Here is a 14,914-nt window from a genome sequence, read left to right on the forward strand (position 1 = left end):
TCCTTGTGTTAGGATTTTTTAAAAAATGCAAAAGTACATGCAAGTTTATCAAGGTTGCATCTGTTGGTTCAAGATGAAAACCCAGTAATTTTATTATACAATTATCACAGCCAGAAAGTTCATGAGCCATCTTCCAACCTCAGCATGACAAAAGTAATGGACAAAGTCCACCCCCCCTAAAAATTACAGCTTACAGGAAGTGCTTAATGTTTTATTATTTGGGGACTAGGACTATTCAGAGTGGCTTTGTTGCATTTGATTTGTCTCAGGGTAGAAACTAATTTCTGTCCTGATGTGGCATGCCATGAATGTGCCATCGCCGCTTACATGTGTATTGGTTCCATATAATAAATAGTTAAAATCTTAAAGAAAAAAAAACTCAGCACTGGCTGGGTAGTTCAGTTAGTTAAAGTGTTGTCCCAACATGCCCAAAGGTTGTGAGTTTGATCCCCAGTCAGGGCACATACAGGACTCACCAATGAATGCATAAATGAGTTAAATAACAAATCCATATTTATCTCCCTCTAAAATTAATATTGTTTAAAATGAAAAAATCCAAAAATATTGATAATTTTTAAACACATTTCAATGTCAGAGATGTCAGCATGTAAACTAAAAACATGTACCTTAGCATCTATAAAATGTGATATATAGATTTATCACAATGTATTTAGTAGCAATAGTGAATATTTCATAGTAAGAGGCTAATACACATTCGGCATTGTAGTTAATTGGATGGGGAATGTTAACTGGGTTCATTCTATGGAGAAGAAAAACAGTGTAGCCCCCACCCCGATTCCTGCAAAAAGGCAGGGTTTCTGGGAATGGTGCCCTGGTGGGGAAGGCAGTTTGTGAGGCACACAGCATAGCAAAGGCAGATTAACAGCCCAGGCCTTCCTGAAGGGAGGAGCTGCAGGAGGAGGCTGCTGCCTGGCGCAAATTGTAAACCTGACTCTGAGAACGTGAGCAGACAAAGTAACTCATTACAAAGTGGGGGGCAGCTCATATAGCCACTGTTCGAGCTGTGGGGGCCCAGTTACCTCCCCTTGGACTAACAGCTGCATGTGCACCAGGGAAACTTTTGAGGTGATTAAAGACGGCAGGTGAAAGAACATCCAAGAGACAGGGGAACTGACAAAAATGGCGAACACTGAGGGCCCACAGGAAAGGCTGGACACTCCCCCTGGCTCCCTGTGCACCTGGAATTTCTGGACAGCTTTTTCAAGTTAAGGCGAGCTCTCTCGCACCGTCTCTCCCTCCTGCTCTGGGTACGGGCACTTGGTAAGGGGAAGTTACTCTCTTGCTTTGCAGCTTGGTGCAAGCTCGCTCACTGGGCTTTTGGCATTTGGACGTTCTGGGCCTCTGTCCCTGCTGCCTGAATGGACGGGAGCACTCCTGGGACAAGGAGATGGAAGCCCCACCAGGGGCCTAGACCCTGCACGCACGGGAGCGTGCTCCTGGTGCCAGAGTCTCGCACAGGCGTGTGCGCCTCCCTGGGCTCCGGCATCTGGGACACCGTGACCAGGTGCAGCGCAGCCCACAGTTTCCGGACTGGTGCATGGAGGCGGACAGAAGCACAGCCCCAACCGTGAAGGAGGGCTGCTGCCGGGCGATGGCGCCTCTGGAACCCACAAGTGCACCTTCCAGACAGGATGGAGATCTGTTTGTGTGACTGGCTCAAGGACAGATAAGAAAATGGGGAATTTCTGGGTCTCATGGGAGCAAAGGGCTCAGAGCAGGAGCGCTCTCAGCTCCCCCCGAGGTTGGAACCCTGTTAACGACAACCTATTTTCTTCAATACAAATAGTTGGGTTATATGGATTCAAGGCACCAAGAAGCAGAAACCCAGTTTGCAAGGTTACAGCGGGTCCCAGTACCTGTTGTAGGATCTGTGTGTGAATTAGCTCACTGAACCCACACGACGCAATAGGGTATATTTCCTTACACAATATGCTGACAGAGTCAGAGACTCAGAAAATGACCCCACTGGTCATAGCAAACAGCTGGGGTTTGAACCCAGTAGACCTGGTGCTAGAGTTCCTGCTCCCAACCTGTTCCAATCAGTCACCCTCTTCTTACAGATCTTATCAGCGCTGCTGGGCCGATTCCCCTTCCTTCCCCTCACCTTCCTCCTACCCCTTCCCTTTTCTCCTTCGCTTCTTCCCTCTCCAATTGTCCCTGTCCACCAGGTACCAGGTCAGAGCAAGGCGAGGTGGGCATGGCCTCTGGGCTGCACATGCACACACAGTGCACTCCTCAGAGAAGGCAGGGTGAGCATCTCCCACGGCGCAGCCGCCATTGAGTCTATTAGGCTAATTCACTGGCCCTGGGGTTTTCCTCATGTTAGAGTATCCGACCTCTGAGACTTGGTCTCTTCAGCAGAAATCCGGAAATAATAGGTCTCTGAGTAGTATTTAATTAACTATTTATTAATGTAACACTTTATGGATTATTTTATTAACAGAACACCAATTTTAGATTTGCTATTATTAATAACAGATTGCTATCATCATTAATAATTAAATCGTAAGTACACTATGACTAAGGCTGAGGGTAAGGCATAAATTGGATAATGTGTCCGCCAGACTGAAGGCACTCTATTTTCACCAGAATTCCAGCAGGGGGTGGGTAGGGGACAGTCTGTGATATGAGAGGACTGTTCTCTGGTAACTGAAAACAGCCCTTTGGGAAGCGCTTGCCTGGCTGGGTTTCTGGAAAGGGGGCCCTTCCCCCCATCTCTGACTCAGAGTCTGGCCCTGCCACCTGGTTGGAGCATTTCCAAGCCAGGAATGCAGGGCGGGCAGGGGCAGTGGCCTCTTACCTGGGGCAGGCTTGCTGGGTTCCTGCTGGGTATTCATGCCCACTCCCCTAAAGCACCGACACTTATTTGGACAGAACAATCGTCACCTGTATCTTTTGTACCCGACAACTGTTTAAAGTAATGTGGGTCTCCCTTACTAAAAGATTTATTTAAACTGCCCTGGGTGGTGTTGCTCAGCGGATTGAGTGCTGGCCTGTGAACCAAAGGGTCACCAGTTCGATTCCCAGTCAGGGCACATGCCTGGGTTTCAGACCAGGTTCCCGGTGGGGGGCACATGACAGGCAACCCCACATTGATGTTTCTCTCCCTCTCTTTCTCCTTCCCTTCCCCTCTCTCTGCAGATAAGTGAATAGAATATTTTTAAGAAGATTTATTTAAACAAAATTTAATAGACCACTATGAGAAACTCTAGCAACTGAAGCCAATACTGTTATTTACTAACACTGAACAAAAATTTTTCCCCCCTCATGAACAACTTGGCAACTTCTACTGTTGCAGTGAAACTAGGGGATGTGTGTGGGGAAAACGAGGACACCCATTGATGGTGACACGCTAATCTCTGGACTAGATTTGGGCCTGTGTGACAAAGGGAGAATGTCCCCATGGAGCCTACCTTCCCTTCTTCCTTTCTCCCTGCCTCCTCCACTTTACTATCCAGGAGATGGAGACCCAGAGATGCTAAATGTGTTGTCCAAGCCTTAAACAGTTTAATAAATCTGAGTCTGGAGCCACCGTGCCCTGGCCACATTCCCAGATACTAGACCTGTTGGGGGACTTGGGTTTCCATGTGGCCCCGTGGATGCTCTGGACGCAGCTCATGTGCATAGTGTGGCCTCTCCCCAGCACCCACATTCCTAAGACCTGTCTGGGCAGGACTTCTCTAGAGCCCTACCTGTGGGCTCCAATATCAAGTCTGGCACTAGTGCATGAGCTCAGGGCCCAGCCCATGGGCGTGGATTCTGGGATCCAATGCAGCACTGCTACATGTGCATCCTCCTCTAGTGTCCATAATGTTTATGTCCCAGCTGAAGGTCTTCCCACACTTGCCACACAAATACAGCTTCTCTCCCGTGTAGATCCTCTGGGGGAGGGTAAGTGACCAATGCCTGACAAAAGGCCTTGCCACACTTGTAGGGTATCTTGCAGATGTGGTCAACTCAATGCATCGCCAGGGACAAGCACCTTGGTAAAGTGCAAGAGGCAGATGGAGCACTAGTAGGGCTTTGCCCAGTTACGCATGCGCTCTTGGTTGGTGAGGGTTAACTGCCAGGTGACCTGCTTTCCATACGTGGTGCAGAACAGCTTCCCGGTGTGCATCCGCCATTGCAGGGTGAACAGTGTGTTCTGGCTGAATGCTTTTCCAGTCCCTGCATGTGTACGGCTTTTCCTAGGTGTGGATACTCCAGTGGATGGTGAGGTACAATGGCCAGGTGAACTGCTTCCCACACATGGTGCGCAGGAAGAGCTTCTACCCAAAGTGGATTCATTAGAGCTTCTTCAAGGACTAGTTACAGCGGAAAGAAGCCTTGGAGCACTCCACGCACTTGCATGGCCTCTCCCACTGTGCTTCATCTGATGCAGTATGAAGTTTGCGGCCTGGCTAAAGGCCTTGCCGCAGTATCTGCACGTGAATGGCTTCTCCCCAGTGTGCACACGCTGGTGGATGGTGAGTTTCGAAGGCCGAGTGAATTGTTTCCCGCACGTATCGCACAAGAAGGGCTTTTCCCCGGAGTGAATTAGTTGGTGGTTCTTCAGGGACGAGTTACATCTGAAAGCCTTGCCACAGTCCTCACACGCATAAGGCTTCTCCCCGGTGTGGATGCGCTGGTGGATGGTGAGGCTCAACTGATGAGTGAACTGCTTCCCACACATGGAGCATAAGAAGGGCTTCTCCCCGGTGTGTGTCCTCTGGTGCAGAATGAGGTTCCCCTTCTGGCTGAAGGCCTTGCCGCAGTCCCCACACGTGTATGGTTTCTCCCTGGAGTGTGTCCTCTGGTGTACAATAAGGCTTTCATTCCGTGTGAAGGCCTTTCCACAGTCCCCACACACGTATGGCTTCTCCCCGGTGTGCATCCTCTGGTGTGCGATAAGGTACTCATTCCGGACGAAGGCCTTGCCACATTCCCCACACGTGTATGGCTTCTCACCGGTGTGCATCCTCTGGTGAACGATGAGGTTCCTGTTCTGGCTGAAGGCCTTACCACAGTCCTTGCAAATGTATGGCTTCTCCCCGGTGTGTGACCTCTGGTGCCGGATGAGGTGCTTGTTCTGGCTGAAGGCCTTGCCGCAGTCCTTGCACATGTATGGCTTCTCTCCAGTGTGCACGCGCTGGTGGGCGGTGAGGCACGAAGGCCAGGTGAACTGCTGCCCACATGTGGTGCACGAGAAGAGCTTCTCCCCAGTGTGGACCTGTTGGTGCTTCTTCAGGGATGAGTTACTGCCGAAAGCCTTCCCACATGCCCCACAGGCGTATGGCTTCTCTCTGGTGTGCACACGCTGGTGGACGACAAGGCACTGCTGCAGGGAGAACTGCTTTCTGCATGTGGCACAGGAGAAGGGCTTCTCCCCAGTGTGGATTCTTTGGTGCTTCCTCAGGGAAGAGTTATAGCTGAAGGCCTTGCCACAGTCCCCACACTTGTAGGGCTTCTTCTCTGCACAGAGTTGGGAGGGAGCACCGAGGCTTGCAGTATGTGAGTTCTTCCCACACATGGTGAGGGTGTGACTCCCTGTTCCTCTCATTCCTTCCAGTCTCAGTGGGGCCGGGGTGGGGCTTTTGTGGACGAACGTCTTAATTTCATGACATACCGGGGCTAACACTTGGGACATGTCCAACTGTCTCAGACAGGACCCAGGGCTCCCATGTTGCTGCCCCACTAGGTCACCTTGTGTCCCTGCTCCTTCACAAGTGAAACCCCAGGCACCATTCCTTATTGGTCTTGCTGCCTCCACCGTAAGGGTTGGTCTCTCTTCCCAAATGTCCTCCTGTGAGTCTGATTCTTTCATATCAGGTCTAGTCTCCAAGTCTGAGGGGAGGGGAAAGAGATGAGGACACACATGTAGTCAATAGCACTGGGAGCAGCCAGGGCTTCAGTCAGTTCTTTATGTTGCCACCTAAATGGATGCCCTCCACCCACACCCCCTGTCTGAGCTCTGCTGAGGAATAATCCAAAGCCTATTGGGTGCCCCTCTCTGGTATCACAAACTGAATGCACTGGATGCAAGGTTTGTGATTTCAGAACCTCCACTCCCAAATAATGATGACAAAACAAGGCCCACCAAAGAGACTTAGCAAAATAAGTCAGACACACAATGACCAATACCATATGATTCTAACCACATGAGGCAACTAGAATTGTGAAATTGATGGAGAATGTAGGACATGGGTGACAGGGCTCAGAGAGGGGGATGGGGAGCTGCTGTTTAGAGGGGACAGATTGTTAGCTGCAGATGTGTAAGATTTCTGGAAGTAGATGGTTCAAATAATGTGAATGAATGTAGTTCATGCCATGGAATTGTACACATAATGGTAATTAAATGGTTAATTTTATGTTATGCATATTTCGCAACCACTAAGAAAGTGAACTTATGAAATTAAAAAAATTTACTAGTTATCCTAGATTCAACCTTTCCCTCCCACCATCCAGACGCTAACAACTGCCGCCGCACAGGAGAGCAGCTGCAACCGGCCCAGACCGACGCACGGCCACCGCTGCCAGCGCAGCAGCCTCTCCCGCTCTCTACCACCCACGGTCCACTCCGCGTGAAGAGGAGCTCAGGAGTCAGCCCAAACCCTCCAGCACCTTCCCTGTACACGAGGGATCACAGGCATCGCCTCCCCCCTCCTCTGGCTCCTCTCCACCACCCATCTCCATTTGACCTGTGGTTCCCTTTGATTTCCTGGTCCAGGCCCAGTGCTTCCTGCCTCAGGGACTTTGTACCTGCCCTTCCCTCGGCCTTCCCATGGCACTCATTCTCAAGCCTTAGTGAGACTTTGTCCTCCACAGGGAGGCCTTCTCTGTCCACCCTACGGTGGAAAGGAAGCTCCCGCCTGCCACTCTCTCACCTGCGTCCTTGTGAACGATCCTTAATGGTGCTCTTCCCCATTCTGTGCACTGACAGATCCCACAGTGGGCGGTGAGCTCCATCAAGGCAAGGGACTTTTTTTGTGTCCAGGACACAAAAGGCACCTGATAAACCTTGACTAAGCGTAGGCCACGTGCTGCCATGGTACCAAGTAGCCCTCACTGCACATGAATAGGTGCTGGTATGATTACATCCACTATACAGATGGGGAAACTGAGGTTCTAAGAATGGGGCCACACCCTCAGGGTCACCCAGCACATTCCATCAAGCAGCCTGATCCCCCCATGCGAGTCGCTATCTGCCCCATATAACTATCCTAACCCGGGGGAAAGGATTCGAGAAGTACATAATGTAGGAGAATGATTACGGTTTCACGGCCCTGAGGTGTGGGGGTGATGCCGGAGGTCAGAGTAGGTGGTGGCCTGGGACCTGGAGGCTGAGGATAACTTACCAGAGAGAAGAGGGAAGGAGAACAGTGATGGGTTTGGTTTGGGACCAAGGGGTCTGAGACACGCTGGGGACATAACTGGCCCCTAGTGCCAGAGACTAGACACAGAAGAGTCTTGGTTATAAACATGGTTGGAAGTGTAATCCCCAAGGAAAGTTCTGATAAACTGGATTCCATTAAATTACAAGCTTCTGCTCATCAACAAATGGTGCTGGGGCTCCTGGATATGCACATTCAAAAGAGTGACGATACATGGTGATGGAAGGTGACATGACTTTGGGTGACGAGCGCACAATGTAACATACAGGTCACTTATCCTAGAAATGTAAACCTGAAATCTATATGATCCTATTAGCCAATGTCACCACAATAAATTTAATTTAAAAAACCCAACACATTGATGTTAGGCCCATTTTATATCACTCACAACAATAAACTCAAAATGGACCAAAGACCTAAATAAAGAACTAAAATTATAAAACTCTCAAACACGAGTAAATCCCCATGGCCTCGGTCAGGCAATGGTCCCTCAGGTACAACACCTAAAGCACAAGCAACAACAAAGTAAATGAACTGGACCCCATAAACATTAAAAACATTTGCGTTCCAAACGATGCCATCGAGGAAAAGTCTCCCAACAGAATGGGGCAAATAGTTGCTAAACATATCTATTAAAAGACTTGTACCAAGAATTAACAAAAACAGAATATGTAAAGAACTTTCCATATAGAATAATATGGAAGCAAACAACCCAACTACATAAAGAGGCAAGAGACTTGAACCAGACACTTCACAGAAGAGAATATATTGATGGCAAATAAGCACTCAAAAGCTTCTCAGTATCAGCAGCAAGCTAGTGTGTGGGAAGACTGCACACCAATGAGAATGGCTGCAATGAGAAAGCCTGAGCATACTCAGTTCCCGCAAGCACAGGACACAATGCAATTTCAGGCATGAGCTGGTAGAAATAAAAAAACAAGACAATTTCTTTGGAAAAAAGATTGGCAGTTTCTGAAAAAGTTAAATAAATACCTATGTATGACCCTACAACAGAATGAAAATACTGTCTTCATAAAAATGCCCTGAGATGGAAACGACCCATATTTTGATCATCAACTGAATGGATAAACACATGGTAGTCTCTCCATAAAGTAGAACATTACTCAGAAATAAAAAGAAGTTAACTACTGACGTGGCTGGGTGGATCAATTGGTTGGAGCGTGCCCCAGTCAGGGCCCATATGGGAGGCAAGTGATTGATGTTTCTCTCTCTTTCTCTTTCTCATCAATAAAATTATTCTCAGATGAGGATTTTAAAATTAAAAAGAAAAAGAAAAAATTGAAGGGAACTATTGATTCATACAGACAACACGGGTGACTTCATAAAAATGATGCCTAGTATAAGAAGTCAGATAAAAAAAAAAAAGAGTATGAGCCCTATGATTTCATATATGTAAAATTCTAGAAGAGGCAAACTAAACCGCAGTGACATAAAGCAGAGCACTGGTCACTGAGGGATGGAAGTTGGGCAAAAGGAAAGATACAGCTTTTGAGCTATTGGACGTGTCTGCTGCATCATGATGATGATTTCCCAGGTGAACACAAATATCAAAATGCATCAAATTGTTTGCATTAACTGTGTGCAGTTAATTGTAGGCCAGTTTAACCTCCACCAAAGTTGTTAATGAAATGGGACCGTATTCTAGTTCTGAAAGTTAGTGTTTTTTCCTGAACAATATTATCAAGGGCATCTTTCTTGTGTCGGTGACTATAAAGAGTACTCATCTTTGAAGAGCGCCATGATTTCCATCACATTGATACACCCTGATTTGTTCAGTCAGTTTTGTAGGTGCACATCTGAGGCATTTCTCTACATTTTCTTTCCTATGAAAAACTGCACACTTATAGGAAAAATTTTAAAGGATATACTCCAGAAGTGGAATTGTTTAAATTTGGTTGATAATGCCAAACTGTCTTCCAAAAGAGCTGTACCAACTTTATGCTCCTAAAATGAAGAGTCTCTTTCCCTGCAACTTCATACTGTAGGATGCTATTACTTTTTTTCTTTTTAATGCCTCACCAAGAATATACTTAGGGAGGGAGGAAGGGTATGGGGAGGAAGAGTGGGAAATCGAGAGAGAGAGAAAGAGAGAGAGAGAGAGAGAGAGAAACAGAGAGAGAAAGAAAGGCTAATGAGAAAGAGAGAGAGACATCGACTGGTTGCCTCTCGTATGTGCCCCGACTGGGGATCAAACTTACAACCTAGATATGTAACCTGACAGGGACTGAACCCGCTACCTTTCGGTGTACGGGACAAAGCTGAAGGCAACTGAGCCACATATGGTCAAGAATGTTCTTTTTCATTTCTGTGTTATCTCATGGACAAGAATTTCTGTTGACAACTGGTACATCTTCGACTATTAGTAAGGTTTAAAAATCTTCTATAAAGTGGAACTCCATGCATTTCTACACCTATGATCTGCATGCTCATAACCTTGATCCATTTTGTCTATCATTCATGTGATCTTTTCCTCATTTATTTCTAAGAGCTCCTTATATATTTACAATCCTGTTATAAATGCAGTAAATATTCTTCCCTACTTCATCAACTATATCAAGTTCATTTTTAGCTTCAAGTGATTTGAACGTCCTACATGTCAGATCTGCCCATCTCTTCTATTTCTGTGTCATCCTGAAGTGACAGGCAGATGGTGAGTAACATGATGAAGCTGTCCCCTTACCCAGCGAGACCAGGTTCCAGTAGGTCTCCATCATCACGTCCCTGTACAGGTCCTTCTGCGCAGGCTTCAGCTGCTGCCACTCCTCCGGGGTGAAGTCCACAATCACATCCCTGAACGCCACCGACCCCTGTAAGAGGAAGCGCACACCACTCATCACAGCGCCCTCCTCACAGATGTTGGGACATGGGGTCAGAAGGGCCGCGGGGATCAGGAAGGCACATGCGATGCACCTGATGTGGTGTCAACAAGGTGTGGAGCACTGAAGGGCCTGACCACTCAGTGACCTCAGTGCCTAAGTACAGCATATGGTCCTCAGATGGACAAGTAAAATATGGGGCTGTTCACCAGGGAGATAAGCAAACCAGTTAAACAATGGGCAAAGGGCCTGAATAGACACTTCTCCAACGGACATATGAAAAATACTCAGTGTCACTATCATCAGAGAGCTGCAAATTAAACCCACAATGAGGAATCACCTCATAGCTGTTAAACAGAGACCCCCACAATCTAGTCAGTACCACCGTGACAGGTGCCTGAGCTGCGGTAGCTCCCGGGGGTGTCTGGGAAAAAAGGTGAGGTCTGTTGCTGGGTCCTTGGAGGGAGATTCCAGGTGGGGAAGGTGGGTCAAGACCTGAGGCTTAAATGGCAGACCAACCACTGAGGATGCTGACGTCATGACCTTGTGTGTGAAACGAATGTGGCTCAGCATGCGGTAGACAGAGATGCAATGATGGCAATGACGTCACCACAGCAGTAATGACACCTGTCACTCACTGGGTGGTTCCTCTGCGCCAGGTTTTAGTCTAAGCTCCATTACTGGTTGAATGTTGTGTTGAGCTCCTGTGTTGAAATGCTAACTCCCAGTGCCGCAGGATAGGACCTGATTTGAAACCAGGCTCATTGCAGCTATAAAGAGTTGAGATGAGTTTGTGCTAGAGAAGGGTGGCCATTAAGGCGATAGGACATCAGTCTTTATAAAAAGGAGAAATTTGGACGCAGAGACACACTTGCAGGGACATGCCAGGAGAGGACAGGAATTATGGTGCCACAAACCACAGGACCGCAGAAGTTGGAAGAGATGTTGGGAACAGACCCTTCCCTGGTGCCTCAGAGGAGAGAGGGCCCTGCCAACACTTGAGCTCTGACTTCCAGGCTCCAGAACTGTGGTAAAATAGACTCCTGTTGTTCAAGCCTCTTGTCTGTGGTGCTTTGTTACGGCAACCCTGCGGCCCGAACAGAGTAACGTATCTGTTGTGGACCATGAACCACGGCTCACCCTTTCCAAGAGGAGGCCTCACCTGCTGGCCAATCCCTCTGTGCTCCGAGTGCCCACCAGGGACTCTGGGCTCATCTTGGCCTCCTCTGACTTGGGGTCACCAACACATGATGAAGGAGCAGTACACGGCAGTCAGTGTTTAACAGTCTGGGCTGTGGAACCTGTGATGAAATCCTGACTCTGCCCCCTACACAACCGGCTGTGTTTCCTCAGACAACTCTCTTAATCTTTCTGAGCCTGTTAGATCAATGGAGCTCCTACTAACAGCAATGCCTTCTGTATCTGTTACAAGGTTAAATGAGGTCCAGCATGTGTTTCCACTCTGTGGTATGGGTACAGGAAGCTCTCAGAAAGGGCAACCACTACTTTCCTCATTTAATTAATTGGACATTTCATATGTATCTTCTATGTGTTTCTTATCATTAACACTAACTTTATATTATTATTTGATTCTATGCCCCATTTATCCACTGGGAAAGCTGAGGTAATAATTTCTTTCTTTTTTAATCCTTTTCCAAAGATATGCTTCTTGATTTGAAAGAGGAGGGGAGAGAAACGTCAATGTGAGAGAGAAACCAATCAACTGCCTCCTGATTGTGCCCTGAGCCAGGAATTTAACCAGCAACCTTTCGCTGCACAGGACGATGCTACAACCAATGGAGCCATACCAAGCCTGGGCAGGCTCTATTTTCAGAAAAAGAAATTGAACCCCCAAATCCCAACTGCATGGAAATGACAACCATCAGGAAATCCTAAGCAAGGTTGGTAAAAGAGGAAACTAAAGCAATGATCACAGAGAAGGTAACAGTGGAGATATCCTCATGCAGCCACATTGGAAAATATTGTTCCTTAAATGGTTAAACATACTGTTATTGAAGGACCCATACTTTCCTCTCCTACACTCAAGAGAAATGAGAAGATCAAAGAGAAAGCTGTACATGAATGTTCACAGCAGCATTACTAATAACAACCAAAAGGTGGAAACAACCTAAATGTATACCATATGGTCTACCTGTAACATAGAATAGTATATATTTATTAAAAAGCACACCTGCTACAACACAGATGTACATCAAAAACATGATGCTCAGTGAAAGCAGCCAGAAACAAAAAAACCCACATGTTGTATGATTCCATTTATAGAAATGTCCAGCCCTGGCTGGGTTGCTCACTTGGTTGCAGCGTTGTCCATACACCAAGGTTGAGGGTGGGATCCCCATTGGGGCACATATGGGAGACAATTGATCGATATTTCTCTCACACATGGAAGTTTCTCTCCCTCATTTTCCCCCTCCCCTCCCTTATCTATATAAATAAATAAATAAATAAACAAATAAATAAATAAACAAACCTTTAAAAATAATAAAAACCTTCAGGATACGAAGATTCCTATAAACCAGCAAAGCATACGACAAATAATTTGCCCACCCACATAATTGGTGAATAAACATTTTCTAAATCAAACCTCAGTAATACTACAAACAATGTTACTCAGAAAGAGATCACATGACCTCAGTTGTCGCCTACCATGAGGCTAGTTTATAACACTTGTTATTTATATTAATTAAACAGAATAAAAAAGGAACAATAGCCAATATGAAACAGTGGCATCTCCTGGTGGGAGAATAAACTGTTCCAACCCATACCTAAGAAGACTTCTAAAGGCCTTAAAAATACCCATTAGAACCCCACCTTCCTGTACCAGGAATCTCCCCTAAAGAAATCATACAGCCCTGGCTGGTGGGGTTCAGTGGACTGAGTGTCGACCTGCTAAACAAAAGGTTACCTGTTTCATTCGCAGTCAGGGCACATGTCTGGGTTGTGGGCCAGATGCTCAGTTGGGGGTGAGCAAGAGGCAATCAATCCATGTTTCTCTCGCACAGCGAGATTTCTCTCCCTGTATTCACCCTCCCTTCTCCTCTCTCTTAAAAAAATAACTAAAATCATGCCCTGGTTGGTGTGTCTCAGTGGATTGAGTGCAGGCCTGCAAACCAAAGGGTCGCCAGTTCGATTCCCAGTTGGGGCATATGCTTTTGCAGTGGGGCAGGTCCCCAATAGGGGGCCCTTGAGATGCAACCACACATTGATGTTTCTCTTCCTCTATTTCTCCTTTCCTTCCCCTTTCTTAAAAAAATTAAATAAATAAAAAATAAAATCTTTACAGTTGTTCCACCTTCCATAATGAAAAAGAAAAATGCCCTGGCTGTTGTGACTCAGTGGATTGAGTATTGGCCTGTGAGGCAGAGGATTGATATATTTCTGGCACATCAATGTTTCTCTCCCTCTTTTTCTCCCTCCCTTCCCCTCTCTCTAAAGACAAATAAAATTAAAAAGAAAGAAAGAAAAAAAGGAAGGGAGGGAGGGAGGAAGAAAGAGAAAATCATACAAACTAGAGGGAAAGACTTATGCCCAGCCCTGGCCTGGTGGCTCAGTTGTTACAGCACTGTCCAGTATAGAAGTCTGTGGATTCGACCCAGGGTGGAGGCATGTGGATCTCTCTCACATCTATGTTTCTCTGTCTAAAACTCAATGAACATATCTGCTGGTAAGGATAAAAAACAAACAAACAAACAACTATGGCCAGACATATACACACACGCATATATAAAATTTAGTGAATTGAGAGAAAGAGATGTTCTTTCACTTATTGATGAATTCATTCCTTCTTATATGTCCTCTGACCAGGGATCAAACCCGCAATCTTGGTATATCAAGATGATCCTCTAACCAACTGAGCAATAAGTCTATACTTTTTATTGTGAAGTATCTCTTGCTTACAAGAAAATTTAGAATATCACAAATAGCCACCGACTAAAACATAAAACTTCAGGGAAGCTAGGGACATTCTTGGGTTTCTCCCAAAAGATGTCCTCCGACTGTCCTCTGGGCATTTAGTGCTGTCTGCCCATTTCTGAAGGTCCTAAGCCCAGCATGTCCAATCTGGGGCCTGGCACACTAGATGGAACATATTTAACCTGCCACTTACATGTGCCTGCCAGTATCTCCACACTGACCCCAATGTAGGACAAGTCACTCCTGAGTTATTCTGTCCCATATGGTTGATGAAAGCCCTTGTCAGTACAGCACTCTCTCTCTCTTCAGGCTGGACACAACTCCAGGAGACCGGGCTGGGCGCCTGGGCCCTGAGTGTGGCTCAAGGGTGGCAGAGGGTCATCCCTGCTGGGAACCTTGACCCTAAGGCAGAAGGTGTTGGAGGGTGACATGACTCACCAGGGCCTTCTTGGTCAGTGGCTGGGTGACCGTCCTTCCAGTGCCCATGGTGACTGAGGGAAGGGCAGGCTGTGCGCAGGGAGAGAAAGAGAAAGGCACCGTGAGAGATCAGGTAGAGGCCCAAACCATAGCACACACAGGACAGACAGACACACCCACCAGTTCATAGTGAAGGCACACGGTAGGCCTATGGCACTCACGGCCCTCTACAAATCCCCCAGGAAGCAGTAACTATGTCCCTGGGTGCAGTGACTTCATGATATATTTTAAACAGAATTTAATTTTTATAAATGTATTCTTTCTGGACTTGTGGTC

At 46.8% G+C, this 14,914-nt stretch overlaps 1 protein-coding gene across 1 annotated transcript in view; it reads right to left on the reverse strand.

The window, feature by feature from the left end:
* Nucleotides 1-3,778: 3,778 nt before the first annotated feature.
* The window catches only part of LOC129082559 (endothelial zinc finger protein induced by tumor necrosis factor alpha-like), a 66,302-nt gene continuing 55,166 nt past the window's right edge, over nt 3,779-14,914 (reverse strand). Inside the window, exons 2-4 of the mRNA XM_054588264.1 lie at nt 14,600-14,668; nt 10,093-10,219; nt 3,779-5,844 (exon numbers count right to left, since the gene is read on the reverse strand). Coding sequence (XP_054444239.1) covers nt 4,319-5,844; nt 10,093-10,219; nt 14,600-14,668 — 1,722 coding nt within the window. The 3' untranslated portion in view covers nt 3,779-4,318. The remainder of the gene's footprint in view (nt 5,845-10,092; nt 10,220-14,599; nt 14,669-14,914) is intronic.

The sequence above is a fragment of the Pteronotus mesoamericanus genome, unplaced genomic scaffold, assembly GCF_021234165.1.
Source record: "Pteronotus mesoamericanus isolate MK-2021 breed Mesoamerican mustached bat unplaced genomic scaffold, CSHL_Meso_final scaffold_128, whole genome shotgun sequence".
In the NCBI taxonomy this organism is placed as follows: Eukaryota; Metazoa; Chordata; class Mammalia; order Chiroptera; family Mormoopidae; genus Pteronotus; species Pteronotus mesoamericanus.